The following is a 26,277-nucleotide window of genomic DNA, read 5'->3' on the forward strand; positions in this document are numbered from 1 at the left end:
GACGGAGCAAAGTCACCACCGGCCATCCACCTCTGCTCGCTTTCGTCCTCTCTCTCTTTCTCCCTCGCCCACCTCTCGCCGCCGCTCAACCTCCCCGGCAGAGCGAGTCCGCCTGCCACGCGCAGCAGTGCGCCCTGCCGCCGCAGAGCGCTCGAGCTCATCCAGATCTCCCGCACCGCCTCGTCGTCCGACCTCGCCCCGTGACCGGCCCTTTGTCCTCACCGCCCTCGCACATCGACCCGATTCGACCCTCGCCCTCGCCCCTACTCTCTTGACTAGCCGCCAGTCATGTCGAGCCGCGGCGTCGCCAAGTTGGAGCTCGTCAAGGTCGAGCTCGAGCGGGCAGATGGGTCCGTCAAGAGGTGGAGCCTCGGCGTGACCGACAGGGCCGGCGAGCGGCGCTCTTTCGAGGTCCGTCCGTCTCTCTCCTACTCGTGGAGACGTGTGCCCGAGCTGACCCTCTCTCGATATCTCGCAGGACGTCAAGCGCGAGGTCGCCGCCCTCGTCTGCCCTCCCCTCGCCTCGTTCACCCTCGTCTGCACCTCGCCGTCGCCGCTCTTCGGCTGCGGCATCACGTCGAGCTGCTGGGACGCCGTCGAGGACGGCGCCGTCCTGCGGATCGAGCTCGACGACCCGGTCCTGCCGCGAGACGTCGAGGTCGAAGCGCGAGGGCGTCCGGTCAAGGTGCGCGGCGGCTCGCAAGGAGCTCACGACGAGCGTCAAGGTCGCCTTCTCGCTCAGCAAATGCCGTTCGGTGCGTCAGGACGTTCCCCTTGCCTCAAAAAACCTGAGCCGCAGAGCTCACTCGCTTCCCGTCGAGCAGATTCGCCCGACTACATCTCGACGCCGACCTCATCTTCTTCCCGTACCACCCACCACGTCTCGTCGTCCGCATCTGTCATCGACACCGCACCCTCGTCCCCTCACTCGACGACCGACACGTTCCGCACCGCGACCGACTCGCCGCGCCTACCTCTCTCGCCGCCGCACTCGCTCCCGGGCTCACGCCGGTCGAGCGTCGCCTTTGACTCGCACGGTCCGAGCATGATCACGATCTCGAGCGGGTCGTCCTCGTCGTCGTCGAGCAGGCCGCCGTCGTCGAGGTCCCGCAGCACGACGCCTGCACCCGCAGCTCGTCGCGGCATCACGCCGTCCGACTCGCCGTCGCAGCCGCACACGGTCGAGCAGCTGTTCGGCGGCCTCGACGACATCTTCAAGACCAAGATCGAGGCCGAGCACCCCAAGGCGACGAAGGCGCGCTCGGCAGCGTCGAGGTCGCCGCGCGAGGTTCGTTCGCCCGGCGTCGAGGACGGCGTCCCGGCAGCGAGCATCCCGGCGGCGTCGTCGTTGCACCTCGCTCGTCAAGCATCGTTCGAGGATGCGCTCCGGGTCCGACTCGCCGCCGAGCCAAAGATCCGCTCGCCGAGGTCGACCGCGAGCTGTGAGTCGAATTCCTCTCATCGGCCTCCTCTCGATGTCGAGCACGCTCGGCACAGCGAGGATGTGCGAGCACTGGTACTGACTGACCTCGATATCTTCCCTGAGCAGTGTCTTCAAGCCGTCGCTCCTCGCCGGCCTCGTCTCGCCCGGTCTCGCCCGCACGGGCCCTCCTCCCCTCGATCGCCTCCCTCTCAATGACCCAGCGTCCCTCCTCGCCTCGCCAGCCCCTTCCTCCAACCTCGAATCCGTCGCCGAGCTCTCCAGACCTCGACGACCCGCGCTCGACGTCACGGTCTCGGTCGGCGCACGTCCGCTTCGCCGCCGGCCTCGCCTCGAGTCGCCCGCCGACGCCGGCCAAGTCGCCTTACGCCTCGCCACCGTCGACGCCGGGCCTACGGCCGTCGCCGATGCAGGCACCGTGGGTGCCGCTGCGCTCGGCGTCGACCTCGGCATCCTCGTCGCCCTCATCGACTAGCCCTGGCGGGCTGTGAGCCTTTCTACCCTCGTCCCTCCCTCCACAACCTTCCTCTCTCTTCGTCGTCTTCCGAGCGTTATAGCTGCATCCCTCTCTCGTTCCCTCTCGCTCCACATTTGTCCCAAAAGCCCCGTCCTCGCCTCTCTCGTCGTCATTTCTCCTTCTGTACAGCTCCCCTCGCCCTCCTCCTCGTTTCTCTTGGTCACTCGCGCGATGCACTCGCAATAGACGGTCCCTTTTCACTCTCGCGCTTGTCGTCGAGAGCTCGCCGCACCGTACACGAGCCTGTCAGGCATCGAGAGAGAGAGCAAGTCGACCTTCTCAAGCGGGAGCTCGTCCTCTCGGTGGCCAGCTTTCCTCTCGTTCAAGGCACCGAGTAGCGTGCAGGACAGCTCTCTCGTTGACTGCTTGCGCTCTCGTGACCGTACAGAGAGGAACACACACGGCGTTGCAAGGCTGGCGAGACGAAAGAGGGAAAAGCGAGAAGGGCGGAGGGCCGGACGAGGACGTTGCGCTGTGGGCTTCAGACTCAGTCACATCGTCTCTTCCGTAGAGAGAGTGGGAGAAAGCTGGGCGCACCTCAGAGCGGGGACTCGGGCGCCGTGTTGCGGAAGTGCTCGTCAAGCGAGTTGGCAAAGTTGTCGAACGCGGTCTTGCACGTCGCGCAGATCTTGCTCGACGACCTGAGCTCTTGGCTAACGCCCCACACGGGCCTGTTGAACGGGAGGGCCGCCTTGTGCGAGGTCCACTCCTTCATGGCCATGCGCATCATGCGAGCCCACGCAGTGTCGGCAAGGGAAGGGTCCTTCACTGCGCACTTGGGGCACAGGTTGATGCCGCTCGCCTCGAGAGCGCACATTGCTGCGTGAGCCTTGAGCAGCTTGTCCCACTTGTCCTGCGAGGCAATTGACGAGGTCAGACCCGCTCGCTCGACCCGTGTGGAAGTGCGCGACGCACAAACTGCGCCTGACGGCCCTTGAGCGTGTCCGCGTAGCCCGTCTCGGGGTAGACGAGCATCACGCGCAGCATGAAGACTTTGGCCAGGTGCGGTTGGCCAAGCTCGGCGGCGGCGACAAAGCCCGACTTGCAGTAGATGGCGTTCGTGGCCGGCGTTGACCACGACCTGCTCGCGAGGAATCGATCAACTCACGCCAGCGAGACCGACAGAAGGGAGATGCGACTCACCAGCACTTGCAGAGGACGATCGCGCGGACCGTCGCCGAGTCGTACTTGTCGGCGAGCTTGGCGACGACGGGCCAGTCGTTGACGTCGAGTTCCTTGAACGGGTCGCCCTCCTCGTGCGACAGGTTGAGCAGGCGCAGGAACGGCTTGATCTCGGCCTCCTTCTCGGCGACGTCGATGCTGGTGCCTTGCGAGGTCGACGAGGCGCCTTGCGGGAGCGAGAACATGTCGGAAAAGACCTTGCTGCCCGAGGTGAGGACGGCGCGCGCAGCCTTGAGCTCGACGGGCGGGTCGTCCGAGGTGCGGAGCGTGATCGTGTCGTCCATCTCGACAGGTGCAGCGAGTGCGAGCGCTGGTGCGAGTGAAGAGAGAGAGCGAGGGAGCAGACCGAGGAGAGGCGGACGGAGCGAAGCCGGTCCGCGGACACACCGTAACGGCGAGTGCAGCTCAAGTAGATGCCCAAGTCGCGCCGGGCAGGCTGCGAGAAGCAGGAACTCGGGGGATTGCGAGAGTAGGAGAGGCACTCCCTCGCGAGCGCAACTTGAGAAGGTCCGAATCCGCTCTCTCGAGCAGAGTCACCTCTCGAGCTTGCAGAGACGCAGACCGACGAGCTCGATACAACACCATGCTCCTCCTCGCACATCGACGAGCCACCTGCGAGCTACACCTTGATGACGTCGACCCTGCACCGCTCCCACACTCGGTGCTCGACTGGCTCGTCCGGCTCGCCGCCGACGTCGACCATGCCCGTGCTCGCGAGCTCGTTGAGGTGCTCCTGGTCCATCGGGTGGATCGTGAGGCGGGCGAACGTGCCGGCCGAGGCGGGCGCCGACGACTTGGCGAGGAAGGACGGGTTGAGGAGGATGGTCGAGTCGACAATCTGCGAGGGCGCGAGGGAGGTCCGTGAGCTCCCACGCATCCAAGCACGACAGGGCATGCGCAGGTGCACGCCTCGAGGACGAGCGAGGGAAGGAGCGCTGGACCCACGCGAGTAAAGTGTTTCTGGATCGACGGCGCGATCACGATGTCGGGGCCCGAGCTGCCCATCTTGACGAGGTCGTAGTGCGTCATGTCGAGGTTGAGCGCGTCGAGCATCTTGGACGGCGGCGGCGAGGGAAAGACCGGGTAGAAGCTGTGAGCCGGACGAGGAGGAGACAGGGTGTCAGTCGAGTACTTCTACATGCAGGAGAGCACTCGCTCGAGGAGAGCGAGGACAGCCAGAGAGAGAGAGAGCGAGCCGACGCACCTCCTGTGCCGCAACAAGTGCCTGCACGTCCTCGCCATGACGTCCTTGGCGAGCGGGTCGGGCTCGGACCCCTCTTCGACCGGCTCGGCGTCGGCGCACTTGCGGAAGAACTCCTGCGACTTGAGGCTCCACAGCGTGTCGACCGACGTGATGCCGAACACGACCTCGTTGATGCTGAACATGGCCGGGTTGGGCAGAAGGCGGACACCCTGCGGGCGAGCGAGGACGAGAGGAGGGGGAAGAGGAAGGGCAGCGTCAGTCTCGGCCGCCTGACGACGCTCAGAGCGACTAGACCCCTCTCAGACCCAGTCATACAGAGAGGACATGGCCGGCGCACCTTGGGCAAGGCGAGCTCTGCCTCCCTCGCGAGCGGCGCCTGCGGGAACGCGACGTGCGTGCTCGTCAAGTCGCGGCCGTGCGGCACGAGGAGGACGCTCGTCCGGGGCGAGTTGGCGATGAGGTGCGAGAGGCGGGTCGAGATGCGGGTGCGGAAGAGCTGGCCGGGTAGCTCGTCGACGTCGCCGCGCTGGATGAGCGGGTGCGCCGAGTCGATAAAGGGGCCCGTCTGCGACGACGAGGGCGAGTCAGTCATGTACCGTCTCTTCCACGGCGAAACACACATCGAGCACGTGTGCGTGACCGGCAAGAGGCAGGCTGGACGCACCAAGATGAGCACGTCGGGTCGCTCCTCCTGGACGAGGCCGAGCAGCGCCTGGAGCGGCTCGTACTCGAGGTCGTGCTCGGTCGTGTACGGGCCCGAGGCGACGATGACCGACATCGGGTTGCCGTTGAGCTGCTTGGCCTTGGCGCCGTACTGCATGGCGAGGAGCTCGGTCGGGGCCGTGTAGGTCGCGTCGATCGGCGGCATCTGCGGGCGTGCGGGCGCTCGTGTGAGCTACCCGCCGTCTTCCAACAACCTCGCTTGCTGCGCATCGCAGAGAGGGCAGGCGCGAGATAAGAAGTGCGAGGGGACGCACCATGAGGACCTCCTTGACCGCAAACAGCTTGCCGCCGCCGTTCGTCCCCTTGAGCGCGACGAGGCACCCAGGGAACATGGCCATGCCGCCGCCGCCGCTCGGCGCGCCGCGCACCTTCATGTCGGGCTCGAACTTGAGCAGGACGCGCGAGCCCGAGCCGAGCATGCGCGACGACTCGAGCCAGGTCGACGTCTCGGTCATCTTGGCCGCGTCCGTCTCGGGGCACAGGCGTCCGACGACAAGGATGTCGTCCTGCGTGGGAGGAGAGAGTCAGGGAGGGGACGACGAGGCTGAGGAGGCCGGAAAGGAGGACGAGCCGGGGCGCACCTGCGACTGGATCGACGGGTCGCCAAACTCCTCGATGCCGTAGTACTCCTTGAACGTCTGCGCCGCCTCGTCGATCAACGTGTCGAGGACTGCGCGCAGTACGACGACCGGTCAGCCCGCCTAATCGGCCGCGGTGCGAGGCGAGGCGGCTCGAGAAAGAGGAAATCGTCGCGCGACGCACCCTCGCTCCTCTCCATGGCCCGCTCGAACGCGATCCGGTAGTCATAGTCCTTCGGGTCGTTCTGGGCCGCGAGCGTGACGCGGACCTGGTTGCCGGCGAGCTGGGCCGAGGTCGGGAGCGCGAGGTGGGCGTTGAGCGACTCTTGGACGGTGAGCTTGTTGGACCGAGTCGAGAAGGGGATGACGGGGGCCGAGGGGGTGGCGGGTGGTGCGGGAGAGGGAAAGCTGTGTGGGCGTGCAGGTGTAAGCGGACGGTCGAACGAGAGAGGGACGAGACGAGGAGGAAGGGGAGGGGAGGCGCACCCGGCAGGGCTCGAGCCGTGGAGCTTGCTCGGTCCAGGCGTAGGGCGATACGGCGTCGTCTGCGCGTGGCTGGGCGAGGACGACAGGTGCGGCTGGCGCGAGGCAGAAGCTCCTGCGCCGGTCGACGAGGAAGGGCGAGGACGTTTAGGCGTCGCCTTGGTGTCGAGGCTAAAGCTGCACGTGTCGAGGCAGGCCAGAGTCAGCTTAGGGCTCTCGTGCGCTCACTTGCCGAGCCTTGCGCGCAGTCGTCGGCACGACCCGGGCGAAGACCAGATCGCGAGGGAGACGAGAGGCCCGGCGAAGCGGGCTCGCACTGGGAGAGGTGGACGCACAGGTTGTCGACCGAGAAGCCGTTGGCCTGGCCGTTGTGGCGGTTCATGGCGCGCCGAGTGTCGAGAGGCGAGCGAGAGGGCGAGGACGAGATGGACCAACGACGCGATGCGACGCGCCGACGACGACGACGACGGCCTCTCAAGTCGACGAGCACCGCTTCAAGGCAAGTAGAGCGACTCTCGACGGTCTGAGTACAACGTGACAGGGAGCGGCCGCGTCTTTCCCGCCGAAAAAAGAGGCCTTGATGCAAGAGGCTCGACCGGCTGCCCTCGCCCTCTCGCGCTCTCTCTCTCCTCGCCGAGGACCGCAGGAACAGACCCTCGAACATGACGCGGTGATAGCGGTCGTTGCACGCGAGACGAGCCAGCGTCTCGTTCACGCGCCCGTCGCGAGCGCCTCCTTCTCCTGGTCGGTGCTCGTCTCGACCTCCTTCTCGACCTCCTGCGTGACGACGACCGTCGTCCCGGGCGCCGCCTGAGCCGCATCGACGGCCGCTTGGACGGCGCCGAACCCGCCCGTCGAGCCAAAGCCGCCGGCGCCGCGCTCCGTGTCGGCGAGCGAGGCGACCTCTTGCGGCTCCGGGGTCACGATGCGCTCGAGGATGAGCTGCGCGACGCGGTCGCCGGCGTTGACTGCGAGGGAAGGGCGAAGAATGAGGTCAGGACGGAAGAGAGCGTTGCGCAGGGAGGAAGAGGGGACGCACCCTGGAAGTCCTCCTTGGCGTGGTTGAAGAGCAAGACCTTGACCTCGCCGCGGTAGTCGGCGTCGATGACGCCCGCGCCCGTGTCGATCATGTGCTTGCTCGCTGCGTCGCGGAAGCCCGGGTCAGGGTTGCGCGTCACGCTTGCGACGGGGAGGGCACGAGGAGCAGGGACGGACCGAGGCCAGAGCGGGGCGCGATGCGGCCGTAGGTGCCTTCAGGGACGGCGATGGCGAGCCCGGTGCTGATGAGGGCCTTGCCCTGCGCAGGAACGACCTTGGCCTCGGCGCTGCAAGGGGCGAAAGAGGGAGTCAGTCCGAGGTCCGCGAGAGGGGAGAGGGCGGTCGTCGTCGCGAGAGCGCTCGAGAGGGGGACGCACGCGGCGAGGTCGTAGCCTGCTGCGAGTGCCGAGCCGCGGGCGGGCATCTTGGCGGCGTCGACAAGGCGCTGGACGAGGAACGACATGGTGGACGAGGACGCGGGCGAGTCGAACGAGAGGGGCTGGGCGAGGGTGGTGCGCTTGGTCGCGGGCGTGTCGGCGAGGTCGGTAGGCGGAGGGCTGGAGCGCTTCATGCACACAGGCGAGTCGGTACAGAGGGCAAGAGAGGTGCGGAGGAGCTCGCGTCGAGGACGCGTCGACCGACAGCTCGCCCGCCTCAGCTCAGCCTGGCCGAGCTGTGGGTCGCACCGGACCGTGCTCTGAGCCCTACAGCAGCATCGCACGTGCGCAGACCCTGGCTCGAGAGGCGAGCGGTGTCGCCGTCCTCCTGCTCGCTCCTCCGCGGCCGCACCTCTCTCATCTCGACCCCTCACCCTCGACTCGCTCCCGCACCAGAATGAGCACTGCGACACTCGGACTCGGTCGCCCTCAAGCCGGCAAGGCTGCCACCCGTCACCCACGGCAAAGCTCTGGCGCGTTCCAGGTGTTCGACGTCCGTCCTCGGTTCCCTCGTCCCCCCGCTCAGCTCCCCCCTCGCGCCGTGCACTGACTCTTGCTTTTGCCCACGCCACAGCCTGCCCAAGTACAGACCTTCCGCGAGGCCTTCAACGTGCGTCAGCCGTCGGCGGGCCTCTCTGGACCTCGAGTGTCGCTCAACCCCAACCCCGTGGCCCATGATCACGCTTGGCTGCGCGGCTGACGCTCCCGCGCCCTGCAGCTCGTCGACCAGGACAACGACGGCATCATCTCCGAGTCCGACCTGCGCGGCCTGCTCAACTCGCTCGGTCCGTCCCTTCTCTTACCGCTCCTCGAGCACCGCCGAAACCTGACCCTCGTTGCGCCGCACACAGGCCAGCACCCCGACCCTTCCCTCATCCACTCGCTCCTGCACGCCCGTCCCGCCAACTCGCCCGCCTCGTCCGCGCCCGCCCAGCTCAACTTTACCGCGTTCGTGACCCTCATGGCGTCGCACCTGTCGGCGCTCGACCCCGAGTCCGACATGCTCGACGCGTTCGCGTGCTTCGACGAGCGCAACACGGGCTTGTGCGACGCGGACGAGGTGCGCGAGTGGCTCAAGAGCACGGGCGACCGCATGTCGGACGACGAGGTGCGTCCCCTCTCTCGCGCCTGCAGGACGTCGACTCGCCTGTGCGCTCGCCGTCGGGGCGTCACACGCCTCCCGAGCCGAGCTGCGGTTGAGACGACGTACTGCAGCCCCGATGGCCTGACACCGTGCACCCCTCTGCTCCCTTTCCCCCGCCCTCGCCCGCAGGTCGACAAGCTCCTTCACCCGCCGTTCCTCGACCGCAAGACGAACCAGTTCAACTACCGCCTCTTCTGCCAGACGCTTCGGATAGCCGACGACGGCGGCGCAGAGGGCGACGAGCAGCAGCTCGGGCAGGGTGCACGGGCCTGAGAGACGGAGGGAGCGAGCGACAGCGAGGGCGGTGTACAGGGGAGCAGAGGTCGCGTGTTTGTTGTGCAACGTGCTCTATCTTTGACTTTCTCTGGGAAGATCGCCCCTCGCCGTCTCTCGCTGTCCTGCTCTCGCTGCCGCCGCACCTCGACCGAGTGAAAGAGAACGACTCGTATCGTACAACACGCCCTCGCCCTCTTCGTCCGCCACCCGCCCTCGACGCGCTCCGCTCACTCGGTGAGCAGCTCGCTGACGAGCCAGTCCTCGAACGAGCCGTCGGGCAAGAAGCGCCGCACGACGAGCGGGATCTTTTTCGCCGCGAGCTCCTTCTCGGCGATCTGGAGCGGGTCCGACTCGCCCTCGAGGGCGACGAGCACCGGCGCGTTCATGCTGTGTCGGGCGGGGCAGGGCGAGGGTCTGTCAGTCGAGGGCCCGAGAGCCCGAGAGCGAGAGAGGGAGAGCGCGAGACGCACGAGATCTGTAGCGCCCTCGTGCCGAGGATCCGCGCCCGCTCGTACTTGGTCATGTACGGCGTCGTGACGCGCTCCTTGTTGCCCTCGGTCGGCGCCGGCCCGTCGCCGCCGACGCGCTCGCCCGACTCGACAATCTGGTCGCCGCCGCCGAGCTGCGCCTGCTCGTCGAGGAACTCGGCCGCCGCCTCGGCGTTGTCGTAGTCCTACGAGGGGTGCGTGGCGGAGGGAGGCGGGGGGAGAAGGAGGTCAGTGGGGCGCTCGAGAGAGACGGAGAGGCGGTGCTGGGAGGCAGGAGGTTGTCGACGAGGAAGCGCTCGGCTCTGCGGCTCGCACGCGCTCGTCATGCTGCCCAGTTTCTGCTCGCTCCCTCTAGCCGGCGGCGCGCGGGTCCAGGGCGTCGGCCGAGCACGAGTCGAGGCAGGCGGTGCAGGTGCTGTTGCTGGGGGGCGAAGCTCGGACGGCGAGGCACGAGGAGGGGTAGCTCACGTATTCGTTGCGGTCGTAGTGGCTGTGTCAGGCGAGGGAGCAGGTCAGCACGGGGTGCTGGACACGAGGGAGATGCGCGGGGCTGAGCTCGAGGAGGGCGGGGAGGGAGAGAGAGGAGGGAGAAGAGGGGACGCACTCGTCGTCGCCGCCGTTCATAGAGCCGTGGTCGGACATGGCTAGAGCTGAGCCTGGGTTGAGCTGGTGAAGCGAGAGCGGTGGGAAGCGACCAACTCGTTGGAAGTTGAGGAGGAGGGAGATGAAGATTCGTGACCGCTCAACCGCCTCGAGAGGGACAGCTGAAAGGCAGACTGTGTTTTTAGACTATGGATGAGAGATCTATCAAGCCAGATCACGCTCAGAGACGAGGACGACAGCAGCGTCGACCGGCCAACACGCTCCTCCCGCCGCGGCCTTGCTCCACCACGCTCCAACGCGGCTCGGTCCACGCCAGACCAGCACGCAGAGCTCCCACGACCTCGACCACACGCCCGAGCGCGCACACGCGACCCGCTCTCGCACCGCCAACCGAGGCCGCTCCTCCCCACCTCGAGCCGCCGGCACCTCGTTCCGCCAACCCTCGTCGACGCCCACCGCCGCCGCCAGGCTGAGCGCACTCGCGCACCACCGCTGCAGCCGCCACGATGAGCGCAGGTAGCGGCAACATCAAGGTCGTCGTACGATGCCGGCCCCTCAACTCGCGAGGTGCGTCGTCCTCGTCCGCCCTCTCGCCGTGTGCATCAACCCGCACAGCAGCGAGTTGATCGTCCTCTTATGGGCCCCGCACAGAACTCGCACGCGGCGCCAAGAGCCTCGTCCGCATGCAGGGCAACCAGACGATGCTCGACCCGCCCGAGGTGCGCTCCCTCTCGCTCAGCCGTCTGCTCTCGCAGGAAGCTCGTCCTGCTGCGTGTGCTCGATCTGATCGACGTTGTACGCAGGCCGCCAACGTCACGTCGGGCCGCATCACCGAGAAGGAGGTCAAGTCGTTCGCGTTCGACAAGAGCTACTGGTGCGTCCGCTCTCGCCCGTCCAGCCTCTCGCTTCCTCGCCCTACAGACCAACAGGGCGGTCGAAGCGATGTGGTTCTTAGAGTAGCGAGCTGACCCACGCTTGATTCTGCCCAACCCGCAGGTCCGCATGCTCCAAGGACGACCCGGCGTACGCCTCGCAGCAGACGCTCTTTGACGACCTCGGCGAGGACCTCCTCAACCACTCGTTCGACGGCTACAACTGCTGCCTCTTCGCTTACGGCCAGACTGGTGCGCCCCTCGATCCCTCGTCCCTCCCTCGAACCCGTCCCCCGTCCTGACCTCCTCCCCCTCGTCCCGCTCTCGCGCGCGCACACAGGCTCGGGCAAGTCGTACTCGATGATGGGCTACGGCGCAGATCGCGGCATAATCCCGCTCCTGTGCGAGCAGCTGTTCGTCCGCATCGGCAACAAGTCGGACGACCACACGACGTTCACGGTCGAGGTGTCGTACACCGAGATCTACCAGGAGAGTACGTCCACGCCTCTCTCTCCCTCCCTCTCTTTCTTTATCGTGCCCCTCGTACTGACAGCCTCCCGCTCCCGCAGAGGTCCGCGACCTGCTCAACCCGTCGAGCAAAGCGGCGCTCAAGGTCCGCGAGCACCCGACGCTCGGGCCCTACGTCGAGAACCTGTCCAAGTGCGCCGTGCAGAACTTTGACGACATCGAGCACCTCATGGACGAGGGGACCAAGGTGCGTCGTCGGTGCCTCGAGTGCCTGGTTTCCGCGCAGCGAGGGTCGGGACGGGATGCGCTGGGACCTTCGCCGCTTTCCCTTGACCTTGCGGACACTGACACGCCTCTCCCCCTCGTGCAGGCCCGCACGGTCGCCGCGACGCAGATGAACGAGACGTCGTCGCGCTCGCACGCCGTCTTCACGCTACTCGTCACCCAGAAGCGCCTCGACCCGACCACGTCCATGGTCGGCGAGAAGGTGTCGCGCATCTCGCTCGTCGACCTCGCCGGCTCGGAACGCGCCAACAGCACGGGCGCGACGGGCACTCGGCTCAAGGAGGGCGCCCAGATCAACAAGAGCCTGACGACGCTCGGGCGCGTCATCAGCGCGCTCGCGGCGGCGAGCTCGGCGAGCGGCGCAAAGGCCAAGGCGGCCGCCGAGAAGATCCCGTACCGCGACTCGGTGCGTCCCTCAGCTCTCTCCCTCCTGTCTGAGCCGCACTGACGTCGAGCAAGCTGCGCGCAGGTCCTGACGTGGCTCCTCAAGGACTCGCTCGGCGGCAACTCGAAGACGGCCATGATCGCCGCCATCTCGCCCGCCGACTACGACGAGACGCTGTCGACCTTGCGGTACGCCGACCAGGCCAAGAAGATCAAGAACAAGGCCGTCGTCAACGAGGACCCGAACGCCAAGCTCATCCGCGAGCTCAAGGAGGAGCTCGTCCTCCTCCGCTCGCGCATCGCCGGCCCGTCCGCCTCGTCGTCCGGCACCTACTCGCCCTCGCTCGGCGGCGAGGCGACGTTCGACGCGGCCGTCCCGGCGTCGCAGCAGCTCGTCCAGTACCAGACGGCGTCGGGCGAGTTGCGCACGATCAGCAAGGCCGAGCTCCAGGACCAGCTCGACGCGAGCGAGAAGCTCATGGCGAGCGTCACCGAGACGTGGGAGGAGAAGCTCGAGAAGACGCGCGAGGTGCAGGTCGAGCGCGAGAAGGCGCTCGAGAGCTTGGGCATCACGATCGAGAAGAACATGGTCGGCGTGCACACGCCCAAGAAGGTGTGCCCGCGCTCTCTCTCTCTTCTTCTCTCTCCTCTCCCCTCCCGCCGACCAGATATTGACCAGCCTCGTCGATGTCGCGCAGCTTCCTCACCTCGTCAACCTGTCCGAGGACCCGCTCATGGCCGAGTGCCTCATCTGTGCGTCCTCGCCCTCTCTTCCCTTCTCGCCGACGCATCTGACTCTCTTTCTCTCTCGACCCTGACCCGCAGACCAGATCAAGCCGGGCAAGACGACGGTGCGCCCATCCTCTTCCTCCTCTCGTCCCCCTCCTCTTGCCGCAAGACTGACCTTGCTGCGTCCCCGTGCGCAGGTCGGTAACCTCGACTCGGACAAGCCTGCCGACATCAAGCTCGGCGGGTCAAACATCCTCGACGAGCACTGCCACTTTGAGTGCACGGCCGACAACAAGGTCTTCCTGCACGCGAGCGATCACGGCATCGTCATGGTCAACGGCCTCCGCATCTCGCCCACCAAGCCCAAGGAGCTGCACTCGGGCTTTCGCGTCATCCTCGGCGACTGGCACACGTTCCGCTTCAAGTGCGTCGCCGCTCGGTCCTCCTCCTTGTCCTCCCCCCCCTCCGGCACCTTGGACTGACCTCGCCGCCCCCCTCCTGCCACAGCCACCCCGAGGAGGTCCGCAAAGCTCGCGAGGGCAAGCCGACACCGCTCCGCTCGCCCCTCGTCGACTCGTACGACGAGCCGGGCACGTCGTCGTCGCCTGCGACCCGCCCCGACTCGCCCGCGTCGGCCGACCAGGCCGCCGACTGGTCCTTCGCCCGTCGCGAGGCCGTCTCGGCGCGGCTCAACGTCAACGGGCGCGACGTCAACCTCGACCAGCTGCCCGACGAGGAGCTCGGCAGGCTGTACTCGAGCATCCTGCGCGTGCGGCACTCGCGCACGGCGAGCAGCCTCGGCGGCGGCAGCGACCGGCCCGAGAGCCGCATGAGCTTCATGGACTCGGTCACCGAGGACGGCGACGACGAGGACGAGGACGACCGCGAGCAGTCGGCGAGTGGGCGGCCTTTCTCGACGGGCACCTGGGCGACCGACCCGACCAGCCTCGCCGACTCGACCCTCACCCTCAGCCACCTCCCCGACCTCTCGATCGACGGCGACAAGGCGCAGCACGCCGACGACCACCTCCCGCTCGCGACGCCGACCCTCTCGAGCAGCTCGACCGCCGCAGCTCTCGAGCAGGCCGAGGCCGAGCGCGACAAGGACCGCGCCGCGCACGACAAGGTCAAGCAGCTCGAGGCGCAGCTCAAGGCGCAGCGGCGCCGCATCGCCAAGCTGCGCTCGGCCGCCTCGCCCGGCACGGGCGACTCGGCCGCCGACGAGCTCGCCGACCTGCTCGACGAGTGGCCCCGGCTCGAGCCGGCGCACGAGCCTCTCGCGCGCAAGGTCGTCGCCCAGTGGCGCACGAGGCGGCGAGTGCGCATGGCCGAGGACGCCCTGTCGCAGGCCGTCGTCCTCAAGGAGGTCAACGTCATGAGCCGCGAGCTCAAGAAGGGCGTCTCGTTCCAGTTCGTCGCCGTCGAGCGCGACGTCCCGACCTCGGCGAGCGAGCGCGTCGCAGGACTCGGCGACATCGACGAGGTCGGCGACCCGGCGCTCGCGGCGTGCCTCAAGCCCTGTGTCGGCGTCAAGGTCCTCGACCGCCGCGACCAGGTCCTGTCGATCTGGAGTCTGTCCAAGCTCGAGCAGCGTCTCGTCCAGATGCGCAACGCGTACAAGTGGCTCGACAAGCCCGAGTACAAGCGCCACTTCGCCGCGACCGCCGACGACCCGTTCCACGAGTCGCCGCCTCCGCCCGGCGGCTTCTCGCTCGTCGGCCAGGCGCTCGCTTCGCTCGTGCCCCTCGCGCGAGGCCTCCCGTCGACGCAGACGCTCCAGGTCTACTCGCCCTACATCGCCGACCCGATCGGCTCGTGCCGGCTCCGCCTCAAGCCGGTCGAGATCCGCAACCCGCCCTCGTCCTCGTCCGCCTCGCTCACCAACGGCCATGCCAACGGCGTCTGCGAGGGCAACGTGCGACAAGGTGCGCTCGTCGAGGGCGGCACGCTCGTCCTCGAGGTCGTCGTCGACTCGGTGTCCGGGTTCGGCAAGACCGAGTTCGCGGCGGTTCACCTCCAGCTCTCGACGGCGACGCTCTTCGGTGCGCCAGCAGAAGACGACGAGACGTTCGTGTCTGAGCCCGTCGACCTCGACAGCACGCCGGCGAGCGCGGTCAAGCTCGAGCGGCGCCCCGAGGTCAAGCTCACGGCCGACGTCCTGCGCCACCTGTCCGAGTCGTACGGCCAGGTGTCGCTCTTTGCACGTGTCCGCCTGCCGCACTTTGACCGCATCGAGCGCTGGGACGAGGCGCGCGACGCGCCGACCCTCGCCAAGGTCGCCAACGCGCCGCCGGTGCGAGGCGACCCGGCCAACGGCGACGTGACGAGGCGGCCCGAGACCGAGTTCATCGGCCAGCAGCAGCACGACGTCCTCGCGAGGGTCGAGATCCGCGAGCTCGGCGAGGCGGGCGAGTACGTGCCCGTCCAGGTCGTCTCGGCCAACGCGCTCGACTCGGGCGCCTTCTTCCTGCGCCAGGGCATCCAGCGCCGGTTCGTCCTCGAGCTGTCGCACAACTCGGGCCGGGCGCTCGCCTGGCGGCGCGTGTCCAAGGTGTCGCTCGGCAACGTGCGCATGCTCGACTCGCGCGGTCGGACCCACGCCGCGACGTCGGCCGCCGACGCCGAGCTGCGAGGGATCGGCACCCCGCGCCCGCAGTACGCCAACGACGGCATCGCGACCCTTTCGTTCGCGGCGGCGTGGGACAGCTCGGTCCACGACTCGCCGCACCTGAACCGGTCGACGCCGTCGGGCTCGCGCGCCCTCATCCGCCTCTCGTTCGAGGTCGACGTCGCCGGGTGCACCTCGCCCGTCCTGTTCTCGATGGACATCGCCGTCACGATCTCGTCACGCGACTCGCGGTCGCCGTCCAAGCTCCTCACCCTGTTCAACTCGACCAAGCTCCTGTCGCGCGTGTCGGCCGTCTTCTCGGTCGTCCTGCGGCCGCACACGACGCGCAAGCCAGGCGACGTGTGGCGCCTCGACACGTCCGAGACGTACGTGCGCGGCGAGGAGCTCCTCGCCGGGTGGAAGCCCCGAGGGCTGTCGCTCGTGCGCGACTTTGACTCGAGCAGCGCGGCCAAGCGCAGGACGGCCGACGTCGAGGGGACGAGGGCGGTGCTCGGCGCGTACGAGCTCACGCTGCCGACGGTCGAGGACGCGAGGCCCGAGGACCGCATCAACCTCGTGCTCGCGTTCTGGCAGAAACGCTTCGGGCCGACCGGCGAGGTGCGCCCAATCTCTCTCTCTCTTTCTCGTCTCCTCCCCTCGTCGAGCAGTACTGACGTCACATGCCTGCAGGTGTCGCTCGAGCGTGAGCAGCCTGTCGCCGCCGTCCTTGACCTCTCGGCGCCGTCACCGCCAATGACCTCGCCGTCGCCGCCCAAGCTCGTCGGCTCGTCGACCCTTGTCTCTCGGTCGTACGTCCCTCTCGTCCTTCTCTCTCAAGGAGCAACAGTGCCTGACACCGTCCCCCCCTGTCCCGCAGCGAGGCCGTCAACAAGCGCGGCATCCTCTCGCTCCTGCGCGACCCGACGAGCAACCAGTGGCGCAAGTATTGGTTCGTCCTGCGCCGGCCGTACCTTTACGTCTACTCGTCCAACTCGGAGGTCGACGAGGCGGCCGTCATCAACGTGTCGACCGTGCGCGTCGAGCAGTCGCCCGAGATCGAGCAGATGCTCGAGGTGCGTCCCGCTTTCTCCCTGCCTCTCCTCGTCCTCGACCACTAACCTCGTTGTCCTTTGTCTCTGCAGCGCAAGCACGCATTTGCCATCTTCACCCCCCAAAACAGGTGCGCCGTCTCGTTCCCCTGGCCCGCTCCTCGACTCGGCTCTCAGTCCGGCTGACCTTGCACCCTTCCCGCCGCAGCTACTTCTTCGCTGCCCCTTCCCTACGCGACATGCTCGACTGGATCAAGGGTGAGTCGCCTTGCATATCTCCTTGTCGGCCTGTCGCCGTCAGCGTCCTGACCTCGCGCGCACGTCCCGCTCGCAGCCATCGACCCATCGCTCGCCAGCTAGACCCGCCCTCTCGCAAGCCCCTTATTCCCCCAGCCTCCCCTCGTCCATACCCTCGCCCTCATGGTCGCATTGCCGGCCGCGCCCCCTTCTCGCCGTGTCGTATACCTCGTCGCCCGTCGCCGTTTGTCGATTCCCCTCTCCTCACCTCGCAGCTGCAGCCGCATCGTCTTTCCTCTCAGCGTCGTTGATCGGGGAGGCACCCGGAGAGATGTAGACCCCGTGAGCAGCCCGAAAGCGCGAGTGCCTGCAGAGAGTGAGCTCTCGTCGTCGCCGGCTCGAGAGACGCTGCGCGATCGAACCTCTGCCTGTCACCTCTCGCATCCGACCCGAGCCAGCTACAGCCCACAGTGGTCGCACGAGGCTCAGAAGACTCGGCAGCAAGCGTCGCAGCAGCTACTGTGCGTCCCTCGCTCTCCCTTGCCCCCAAGATCTCCTCCCCTCGCGACCACTCGAGCCGGCGGCAGCAGCACAAGCCTGCGGGCCTGCGCTCGCGCTTGCCAGATCGATATGCGGGCCACCAGAGTGCCTAGATCGTGCGGCGAGTGCAGCAGTGCCGTGACGGAGGGAGGACGGGGGGAGTGAACGCGAGCTGGCGATGAAGTCTCTCGAGCCTGACTCTCGCTCTCTGCCCGCTCTACAGATGCGCTCGGCAGGGCTACTACACGGTGCAAGACCACGGCGAGTACCGGCGAGCCGGCCACTGCAGCGCTCGCCCGGCTTCTCGACCCTCGCCCCTCCTCGACCGTCCCTCGTCCGACCGAGAGCCGCCCTGTCGCCGTCCCTCCTCCTCGTCCACATTGGCACCATCAGCTTCGCCACCTGCTTCATCCCCGTCATCGGCGCGCGAGCAGCCACCAGCCGGGCGACCGCCGAGGCCGAGCAGGCCGCCCAGGACAACCGCGGCACCCTCAGCCTCGCTCAGCCGCTGCAGCGACCCAACCCGCCCAACCTGCAGCTGTTCCGCCTCGCCGCACAGCTCCGCCGACAGATCCCGGCCTCGCCGCAGGACGCCGCCTTCACGCTCCGGCAGCTCCACCTCGTCAACCAGGAGCCAAAGCTCTTCCTCCCCGATCCACCCTCGCCCTCATCCTCCTCGTCCCCACCCACCCCTCTCATCTTTCCCGAGACCTGGGTGTGGAGGCTACCCGCTGCCGCCGCCCTGCATGCCATCCTGCGCCTTCTCGCCACCCCGACACCCTCACCCGCCGCCGACGCGCTCCTCCCCGTCGCCATCCGCATCACGCGGCACGCGCTCCAGTTCGACACGGTCATGTGGGGCGCGGTGCTTCGCTCGCGAGACGAGCGCGCTGCCGAGAGGTGGGACGAGCGCGTCGAGCGGGACCGCGCCACGGCCGAGGTCGAGGGCGGGACGCCGCCGACGGCGTCGATGCCGCGAGTCGCGCTCGCCAAGCGGCCGCGCGAGCGCACCGCGTCGCCGAGCGTCGAGGCGTGGAGCAGGGACGGCGCAACCTTGCCCTCCGAGTCGCTCGGCGCCGTCGCGGCAGGCGAGCCCGCCGCGACGTCCCTGCGACCTCCCGCATCCCTCCCCGCCCGTTCCCTCGACCGCCTCTTCCTTCACATCGCCCGCGACCGCACCCACGCCTCGACTGCGCTCTCGATCTCGCTCGCCCTCTCCCGCCTGCGCCGTCGCCGCACGCCCGAGGCCCTTTCGCGCTCGATCGACCTCGCCCTGCACGCCAAGCAGCTCGACGTCGCCGCCCAGTTCTGCGCCGACTGGCTCGCCAAACTCGACGACCCGACCAAGTCGCCGACGTCGCTCGTGCGCGCCGTCCGTCGCCTGTCGAAGCAGATGCGGGACGCCCAACGCCACTTTGCCGCCGTGCCGTCGCTCGCCGCACTCGGCGCCGTCGCGCACCTCGCGCGAGCGCTCGACGACTCGTGGGCCCGCCTCGCTCGCGATGAGCCGGGTCCTCGAGGCGCCGCCAAGGCCGACCGCTCGGGCGCGATCGGCGCGCTCGTCCACCTCCTCGTCAAGGTGCCCGACGCGCCGTCGCCGCTCCTCTTCAAGCGTGGCTCAACAAGGCGCCGACATGCACGGGCGCACGTTACGGCGGCGAGGATGGCGCGAGAGGCGCTGCGGCGAGTGCTCGAGGACGTCGTCGGGCGAGAAATCGTCCTAGACTCGTCGTCGTCGGCGGCGGCGGCGTCGACGACGCTCGTGACGTCGCTCGGCGCAGCGCTGTCGGTCGACGCGGCGCGGCGCGCGCTCGCCCTCGGCCTGTTCGACCTCAACGCGCTCCTCGCGTACGCGCTGCACCGCCTCGAGTCGCCCGAGGTCGCGCTCGCCGTCCTCGAGCGCATGCACGAGCTCGGGCTCAAGCCGAGCGCGGCGACCGAGAACGTCCTGTTCGGCGCGTTCGACGGCGGCGAGGAGCGCGGCGTCGAGCGGGCGTTGAGGCGGGCGCAGGAGCACGACGAGCGAGGGAGTGGGTCCGAGCGCACGGCGCCGACGCTCATCAGCCACGTCGCGCGCACGGCGTCGAACGACGAGATCGAGCGGCTCGTGTTCCGCTTCCTGCCCGAGCTCGACCTGACGGCCAACGCCGTCTCGTCGTCGTCCCCGTCCGCGAGCGACGCCACCTCGCGCCTCCTCTCGGCGCACCGCGACGGCGCGTCTCGCGCTCCTCCTTCGACCGGCCGCTCGCCGTACCTCTACACGACGCTCCTGCACGCGCTCGCCTGCGCCGGGCGCACCGGCCTCGCCGAGCGCGTCTTCCGCAACGCGCGGTGGGCCGCCGAGCTGTCGCGCACCGACGGCCGCAAAGGGTGGGTGGTCCCGCCGCACGCGTTCACGAGCATGCTGTGGCTGTACGCCGCCGAGGTCAAGCGCGGGAGGGCGCTCGAGCGGCGCGCCGAGGAGGGCGACGAGCGGGGAGGAGCGTACGTCCGAGGCTGGGGGCGGCACGCCCTGCGCGTCTTCCTCCTGCGCGAGTCGCGCGCGCACCTCGCCGCACAGCTCGGGCCCTCGTCGTCGTCGAGCTCGTTCTCGTCGACGCCGTCGTCCCTCTCGCTCTCGGCCTCGTCGAGCGGCGGCGCGCGCCCGCGGCGGCACGACCCGTTCCGCGCGCTGCCGACGCGCGTCCTGCGCTCCGAGGCGGCGCCGCTCGTCGCCATCTACGAGCTCGAGGGCGGGAGCCGCGCCGACGAGGAGCGCGCGAGCTTGGCCGAGGCCATGCGCGCGCCCCACAGCCGCGAGGCGCTCCGGGTCTTGTTCCCCGAGCAGGACGAAGAGGCGGCGCGGCGGCGAGCAGAGGAGGAGGGGGACGGCGAGGGGCAGGACGGACGAGCGAGGAGATTGAGCGAGATGGGGCAGCAGAGCTGGAGGAGGGGCGAGCGGGCGACGATGAGGCGCAGGCCGCAGTGGGGCCGGCCGCCGCCGAGGGAGGCTCGTGCGCAGGCAGGACGGGAGGACGAGTAGCTCTCGCTCTCTCGTACAACGTGCCTCGCAGCAGCGTCTCTCGAGACACCGAGATGTTGAGAGGCAAAGGATGGCAGTGCTGCGATTGAAAGAGAGTGCGCTCGACCCGCTCAACCACCCTTGACGCTCCCCACCGCGCTCCACGTCCACCACAGCGCCCGCACGGCGACACACACGGTCGCGACGCACACGCCCATGCGCGCAAAGTCGACCGCCCTCAACCGGATGTCGAGCTCTGCGCGCTCGTCCCCGACCCCCTCTGCGCCCTCGAACCGGCCGTGCTCGCCAAAGTGCGCCATGAGCCGGTCCTTGTCGTCCCACCTGCGCCGGAGCCACGTGTCAAACTCGGCGCGGTCGTCGAGCGGCACGTCGTGCGCTGCGCGCGCGCGCCGCACGTGCACGTGGACCGTCGGCGGCGGGACGCGGTACCCGAACAGGGTCTGGAGGCGGTAGTAGTCCTGGGCGTAGCCCTGGGCGGGCACGCCGGCGTACCCGATCGTGAGGTCGTACAGGGTGAGGGACGGGAACGGCGCGCCCGGGGCGGCCGAGAGCGCCGTCAGGGTGTGGTGGAGGCCGGTCGCTCGAGGGAGGAGGACGTGCGTCGTGTCGGGCTGCGGGCGAGAGGACAGAGTCAGTATCATCCACGAGAGACGTTCGCTCGGGGACGGCGGCATCGCTCGGTCGCCTCGGGCCGGGGAAGGAGGGAGGAAGAAAAAGGAGGAAAGAGGAACGTCGCCGACTTACGATGCCGACCTTCTCAGCGTACGCCTTGCTCTTGGGCCTCGTCAACTTGGAGTACAGGGTGCCCTCGGGGAACAGGAGGCACTGGTACGGCTCGCCGCGCCGTTTCGCCTCTCGCGCGACCGGGACCAGGTTCGACTTGTCGAGCGGTTTGGTCGTGTTGTTGATGAAGCAGAACCGGAAGAGCTGCATGGCCTGTGGTACGACGATGTCTCGCGTGAGCTCGGGCTCGGTGTCGGCGAAATAGAGAGAGAGCGAGGACGCACGAAACCGACGAGAGGGGCCCACTCGAGCGACGCCTTGAGGACGATGACGAGGCCGTTGGCAACGCCGGCGTAAGACATGGCGATCCAGGGATAGATCCAGTCTGTGTAGGCGAGTCGAGAAGGTCAGGATCCGCGTCTCGCTCGTGCGCAGAGGTCGAGGGAGAGAGAGCGGGACGCACCGGCGTACATCTGTGCGACGAGAAGAACAACGCGGAGTTACGAGGTCAGTCCCACTCCGAGAAGAAGACGACGTGCTCGACCAGGAGGACTCGACGACGCACCTGGTGGTTCGAGACGAGGACGGCCTCGCGGTCGAGCCGCAGGCGGACGACCTTGCCCCTCGCGTCGCGCACAACGAGGTCCTCGAGCGCGACGCCACCGGGTCCGTCGTCCTTCTGGACGGTGATGACGAGCTTGGACGGGCCAAAGAGGGCGACGATGGCGACGAGGACGCTGCCGAACGCCTCCTTTGCGAGGCGCTTGCCCGTGCGGGAGGGGATGGCGCACAGCTGGAAGGCGTGCAGGACGAGGATCATGGCGAGGAACGAGGCGTTGAAGAGGACGAGGTGGGCGCGCTGGACGAGGGTCGGGGGAAGGCGTTGCGAGATGGGGATCGTGTGCGCCGCTCGGGACGACGACGAGGAGAGGGCCATGACGCGGCGAGTCCTTTGTGCGGCGCGGTCGTCGGGTGCGAGTAGAGCTCTTTGCGACAGGGATGCAGTGCGCGCTGCAGTGCCAGTCGTTGCTGGCTCGGCGCTGGAGGCGGACAGTCGGGAGCGAGGTCGAGGTGGGGGTGCGCGGCGAGGACGATAGCGCAGGCGAGAGGTGTTGTGCTCGCTAGGCTGTGCTTGCGTACAGGAGCTGTAGGACAGGCTCGAGAGGTGCCCAGCTGGTGGGCTCGAGGTGGAGCGAGAGCGCGAGGCGGTGCTCGTCGTCGTCGTCGCGCAAAGCTGACGGCAAATGTGTCTCTCTGTGCGGGATGAGCGGGACAGTGTGTTCTCTGACGGTGTCGAAGTGCACCTGATCACGCCCACAAAGCTCTGCGCGACAGTTGCTCGAGGGCTCGACGCGGAGAGCGAGCGACGTCGACGAGGGGGCGGCTCTCTCCACCACGCTCGCCTCTCGAGCAAGAGCACCAGCACCATGTCGCTCGAGGCCACCATGATCGTGCTCGACAACTCGGCCCACTCGCTCAACGGCGACTTCATCCGTGCGCCCCTCGCCTCGTCCCTCCTCCGAGTCTATGTCGACCCGCCGAACTGACCCACGTCCCCTCGCAGCCAACCGCCTCCAGGCCCAGTCCGACTGCATCTTTACCATCATGGGCACAAAGATCAACGCTCACCCGGAAAACGAGGTCGGCCTCATGGTCATGGCCGGCAAGGGGTGCGTCTCCTCTCCCTCGCCCTCTCTTCCTCGCCCCTTCCTGAGCCACCGTGTGCTCCTGCACGAGCTCCACTTCTCTCGCCTGCCCCGGCGAGCCGGTCCCCACCGCCCGAGCTGGTCGCTTCGTCGCTCGACAGAGCTCGACGATGATGACGAGGCCCTCGCACGAGCGAGCATTCACGGCGCCTCTGGCGGGCCGAGCACGGCGCGAGCGACATCTCGAGCTGGCACAAGAGCATGGACAGCGTCCGGCAGGAGCTCCAAGGCCAGATCTTACTGACCTCTCTCCTCCTCCCCACCTCTCCACAGGCCCGAGGTCCTCGTCACGCTCACTCAGGACGAGGGCAAGGTCATGGCGGCCCTTCACGACGTCAAGTCGAGCGGCGAGGCCGACCTCATGACGGGCATCCAGGTCGCTCAGGTGCGTCGCCTCGTCCTCGTCCTCCTCGCCTCGTGAGCGGGGCTAACCCTGGCCGCCACCTCCCGCAGCTCGCGCTCAAGCACCGCCAGAACAAGAACCAGCGACAGCGCATCGTCGTCTTTGCCGGCAGTCCGCTCAAGGACAGCCAGGCCGCCCTCGTCAAGGTCCGTCCGACCTCGTCTGCACCTACCTCGTCTCGCGTTCCCTGTCCCTGACGGCGTCTCTCTCACGCGCGCAGCTCGGCAAGAAGCTCAAGAAGAACAACGTCGCGCTCGACATCATCTCGTTCGGCACGCCCGACGTCGACCTCTCGATCCCGTCCCTCCCCTCTTCCTCGTCCGCCGCCTCGACCGCCGCCGCGCCCGCCGCGCCCGAATCCAACGACGCCAAGCTCGCCGCGCTCGTCGAGGCGACGTCGTCGTCGGACAACTCGCACTTCCTGTCGGTCGAGCCCGGCCCGCACCTGCTGTCGGAGCGCGTCATGCAGAGCGCCATCTTGCGGCCAGAGGGCGCCGGCGACGACGACATGGGCGGTGCGGGAGGTGGAGGAGGAGCCAACGCCGACGAGTTCGGCGTCGACCCCAACTTGGACCCGGAGCTCGCCATGGTGCGTCGGCAGTGCTTTCCCTCGTCTCGCCTCTGCCCGACGGCTTCGTCTCGGCGGCGGCTTCACGGCGTAGGCCTCGTTTGAATCTCCCTCTCGCTCGCAGGCTCTCCGCATGTCACTCGAGGAGGAGCGCGCCCGCCAAGCGGCCGCCAACGCGTCGACGTCGACGTCGGCCGCCGCCGCTCTCGAGCCCGTGCCCGAGGGCGTCTCGACGCAGACCACGGACCCGACGCCGGCGACCGAGCCGCAGGGGGCGCAGCTCACGGGCGCCCAGCTCCCGACGAGCTCCGAGACGATGCTGCAGGGCCCGCCAGAGGGCTCGGCGCCGGCGCCGGCGGGCGAGGTCGAGATGGGGCAGGCGGGCGAGGGTGGCGACGACGACGACGAGGACGAGGACCTCAAGCGGGCGTTGGCGCTCAGTGCGGGCGTCGACGACGTTGAGGTCGAGGACGTCGAGATGGGCGAGGGGCACGAGGGCGCGCTCGACGACACGGTCGACGATGACGAGGAGGACGACATTGCGCGAGCGAGTGCGTCCCACCTCTCTCTTTCATCTCGCCAGCTTTGCTCTTCTCTCGCTGACTCTTCTCCTTCGTGTCTGCAGTCGCGTTGTCGATGCAGGAGGCCGAGGACGAGGGCAAGCAGGACGAGGCCAAGTGAGCAGCGAGGCGAGGATCCAGGACTTGCGAGGCGGTGTCCGAGTCGAGCTGTGCAACGACGATCTGTCCGCGAGTGTGAGTGCGATTTGGGTTGCACGACGACGGAGAGTGTACAAATTGGGCAGCGACAGAGATGAGGCTGGAAGAGCGTGGTCGGGCCCGAGGCGAGCTGGGAGCGGCGTCACGTCACGATCGCCGCTCGCTCTGCTGCTAGCGCCGCGGTACTTTCTCCCCCTCTCTCCCTCTCTCGCCCTCGACCACAACTCGCTTTCTCCCTCTTCAAGCCACACAAGTTCTCTCCGCCTCTCACCATGCCCGGCCTCGACACTCACACCGTGCGTTCCCCTCTCCCTCCTGTCGTCCCCCTCCCCCCTCGCCTCTGCGAGAGGTTGCCGAACCTGGACGCGAGTCGGCTCACCTCGTCCTCGCTCGTCCTGCAGAAGCGCGGCCACGTCGTCACCTTCTCGCTCCTCATCTTCTTCTCGCTCATCGAGTGGGCCATCGCCGCGTACCTCGTCAACACCTGTGAGCCCTCCCCCCTCACCCCCTCGCCTCAACCCGCCTCCGCCGTCATGCCGCCGGCCTTCCTCATCGAGAACCGCCTCAGGCGGGGGTCCTCGGCTTCGTGCGCGAGGCAGCGCTGACTCGCTCCCTGCCCCCCTCGCAACAGACAACTCCAACAACAACTACCCGAGCAACTCGGTCCGGTGCGTCGCCGCCGCGCCTCTCCGCCCCCCCCTCCTCGGCGGCCGTCTCGCGGTCGTCCAGGTGGGGCTAGACTGGGCGACCTTGCAACTGACACTCTCCCTTGACACGCCCCGCAGTGACCGCGTCCGGTTCCTCCTCTTCACCGGCCTGTGGACGTTCTTCTTCTCGATCTTCTACCTCGTCGGCTTCCTCAAGGCGACCACCTCGTTCCTCTTCTCGATCGCGTCGCACGTCGCGTGGCTCTTCATCACCTGGGTCTTCTGGTACGCCCCCGTCTCTCTGCGTCGTGCGCGGCCAGCTCGCTGGCGCGAGGGCGGTTCAGGTCTCCCCACGCCTGCTGCGCCGTGGCCTTTCTCGACGCATGAGACTGACACGCTCACACTGTCGCACAGGCTCGCCGGCACGGCCGCGTTCGCCGCCTCGCTCGGCGGCTCGCTCGACTGCGGCAACTACGACGCGCCCCACTGCCACACGCTCAACGCGCTCGAGGCGTTCGGCTGGATCAACTTTGTCGTGCGTCCTCTCTCTCTCTCGCACTCGTTCTCTCAAGGATCCCTGTCCGGCGGTCGCCCGTCGAGACAGGGATTCGTTCTTGAAAGCCCGGCGAGCGAGAAGTGACCCTCTCCCCCTCTTTCCCTCTCGCAGATCGTGACCCTCATGCTCGCGTACACCCTGTTCGCCGGCGCCCGCTCGGCGCGCAGCGGCAACGGCTTCGGTGGCGCCATGGTCGACGTCTAAACGTTGTCGTCGTCCCTCCCTCGCCGCGTCTCGACTCGGGCGCTCGCACCCCCGATCACCGAGCCAGCTCTCCCTCGCCCTCATCTCCCTCTCCTCACCACCCACATGTAGCTCAAGCTCCTCCCCGCACTCCACCCTACATCGTACAAAGCCCAACCCCTTCATCCATCGCTCCTCTCCCCTCCTCTCGCTAATCTTCTTCCCCCCTCCCCCGACACCCTTAGCCTCGCCGTACCTTAATCTTCCCCTCTACAAAGCGTGTGCAAAGCGAGTCGTACATACATCTCTCTCTGCGGCTCGTCGTGTGCGTGGGAGCGAGAGCAAGAGGAACGAGAGCCGGAGCGAGAGGTCCGTGAGCGCGACCCGGAGCGGGTTCCTCTTTCGAGTCCTTCGAGCTTCCTGTGCGCGCCCGCTAGCTCTCTCGCACGGCCTTTGGAGAAGAT

The 26,277-nt window shown here is 68.0% G+C and overlaps 10 protein-coding genes across 10 annotated transcripts; 6 read left to right on the forward strand and 4 right to left on the reverse strand.

Moving 5' to 3' along the window:
• Positions 1–288: 288 nt before the first annotated feature.
• Positions 289–1,916, forward strand: RHOBADRAFT_41270 (uncharacterized protein; the record flags this gene model as incomplete). The annotated part of the gene is made up of 4 exons (XM_018413847.1): positions 289–411; positions 479–755; positions 825–1,428; positions 1,550–1,916. 4 exons carry the CDS (start codon positions 289–291, stop codon positions 1,914–1,916), a joined length of 1,371 nt encoding a protein of 456 aa, XP_018273326.1.
• A 2,000-nt stretch (positions 1,917–3,916) lies between these two features.
• Positions 3,917–5,944, reverse strand: RHOBADRAFT_23810 (uncharacterized protein; the record flags this gene model as incomplete). Its single annotated transcript, XM_018412613.1, has 8 exons — positions 5,830–5,944; positions 5,649–5,737; positions 5,322–5,573; positions 5,009–5,212; positions 4,682–4,909; positions 4,345–4,553; positions 4,086–4,230; positions 3,917–3,978 (listed from the first exon to the last, which is right to left on the reverse strand). Coding segments are annotated over exons 1-8 (1,203 nt in total), but the record flags the coding sequence as incomplete, so codon positions are not given.
• Positions 5,945–6,977: 1,033 nt separating this feature from the next.
• Positions 6,978–7,650, reverse strand: RHOBADRAFT_3975 (uncharacterized protein; the record flags this gene model as incomplete). The annotated part of the gene is made up of 4 exons (XM_018413651.1): positions 6,978–7,096; positions 7,168–7,269; positions 7,344–7,453; positions 7,544–7,650. Coding segments are annotated over 4 exons (438 nt in total), but the record flags the coding sequence as incomplete, so codon positions are not given.
• A 350-nt stretch (positions 7,651–8,000) lies between these two features.
• On the forward strand, positions 8,001–9,020 carry RHOBADRAFT_41273 (uncharacterized protein; the record flags this gene model as incomplete). The annotated part of the gene is made up of 6 exons (XM_018413848.1): positions 8,001–8,096; positions 8,178–8,213; positions 8,322–8,388; positions 8,455–8,711; positions 8,738–8,752; positions 8,877–9,020. 6 exons carry the CDS (start codon positions 8,001–8,003, stop codon positions 9,018–9,020), a joined length of 615 nt encoding a protein of 204 aa, XP_018273329.1.
• A 230-nt stretch (positions 9,021–9,250) lies between these two features.
• RHOBADRAFT_41274 (uncharacterized protein) lies at positions 9,251–10,153 on the reverse strand (the record flags this gene model as incomplete). Its single annotated transcript, XM_018413849.1, has 4 exons — positions 9,251–9,410; positions 9,494–9,696; positions 9,980–10,001; positions 10,116–10,153. The coding sequence occupies 4 exons, from the start codon at positions 10,151–10,153 to the stop codon at positions 9,251–9,253; spliced, it is 423 nt and encodes a 140-aa protein (XP_018273330.1).
• A 467-nt stretch (positions 10,154–10,620) lies between these two features.
• On the forward strand, positions 10,621–17,044 carry RHOBADRAFT_51161 (uncharacterized protein; the record flags this gene model as incomplete). Its single annotated transcript, XM_018415688.1, has 18 exons — positions 10,621–10,681; positions 10,766–10,833; positions 10,918–10,988; positions 11,111–11,238; positions 11,327–11,479; positions 11,556–11,701; positions 11,825–12,145; positions 12,209–12,736; positions 12,822–12,876; positions 12,949–12,974; positions 13,050–13,276; positions 13,360–16,078; positions 16,151–16,269; positions 16,338–16,533; positions 16,603–16,640; positions 16,718–16,767; positions 16,844–16,853; positions 16,916–17,044. Coding segments are annotated over 18 exons (5,043 nt in total), but the record flags the coding sequence as incomplete, so codon positions are not given.
• Positions 17,045–17,223: 179 nt separating this feature from the next.
• Positions 17,224–20,346, forward strand: RHOBADRAFT_51162 (uncharacterized protein). The gene is made up of 2 exons (XM_018415689.1): positions 17,224–17,267; positions 17,510–20,346. Exon 2 carries the CDS (start codon positions 17,510–17,512, stop codon positions 20,306–20,308), a length of 2,799 nt encoding a protein of 932 aa, XP_018273332.1. The 5' UTR covers positions 17,224–17,267; the 3' UTR covers positions 20,309–20,346.
• Positions 20,347–20,364: 18 nt separating this feature from the next.
• Positions 20,365–21,968, reverse strand: RHOBADRAFT_51163 (uncharacterized protein; the record flags this gene model as incomplete). Its single annotated transcript, XM_018415690.1, has 5 exons — positions 20,365–20,919; positions 21,053–21,244; positions 21,316–21,416; positions 21,495–21,504; positions 21,597–21,968. The coding sequence occupies 5 exons, from the start codon at positions 21,966–21,968 to the stop codon at positions 20,419–20,421; spliced, it is 1,176 nt and encodes a 391-aa protein (XP_018273333.1). The 3' UTR covers positions 20,365–20,418.
• Positions 21,969–22,458: 490 nt separating this feature from the next.
• On the forward strand, positions 22,459–23,871 carry RHOBADRAFT_9228 (uncharacterized protein; the record flags this gene model as incomplete). The annotated part of the gene is made up of 7 exons (XM_018419237.1): positions 22,459–22,525; positions 22,596–22,701; positions 23,011–23,122; positions 23,191–23,286; positions 23,361–23,423; positions 23,514–23,729; positions 23,833–23,871. Coding segments are annotated over 7 exons (699 nt in total), but the record flags the coding sequence as incomplete, so codon positions are not given.
• Positions 23,872–24,637: 766 nt separating this feature from the next.
• Positions 24,638–26,121, forward strand: RHOBADRAFT_64466 (uncharacterized protein). The gene is made up of 6 exons (XM_018418489.1): positions 24,638–24,723; positions 24,829–24,913; positions 25,059–25,095; positions 25,213–25,359; positions 25,489–25,609; positions 25,742–26,121. The coding sequence occupies exons 1-6, from the start codon at positions 24,700–24,702 to the stop codon at positions 25,832–25,834; spliced, it is 507 nt and encodes a 168-aa protein (XP_018273335.1). The 5' UTR covers positions 24,638–24,699; the 3' UTR covers positions 25,835–26,121.
• The last annotated feature ends 156 nt before the right edge of the window (positions 26,122–26,277 follow it).

The sequence above is a fragment of the Rhodotorula graminis genome (genome assembly GCF_001329695.1).
Source record: "Rhodotorula graminis WP1 unplaced genomic scaffold RHOBAscaffold_2, whole genome shotgun sequence".
NCBI lineage: Eukaryota > Fungi > Basidiomycota > Microbotryomycetes > Sporidiobolales > Sporidiobolaceae > Rhodotorula > Rhodotorula graminis.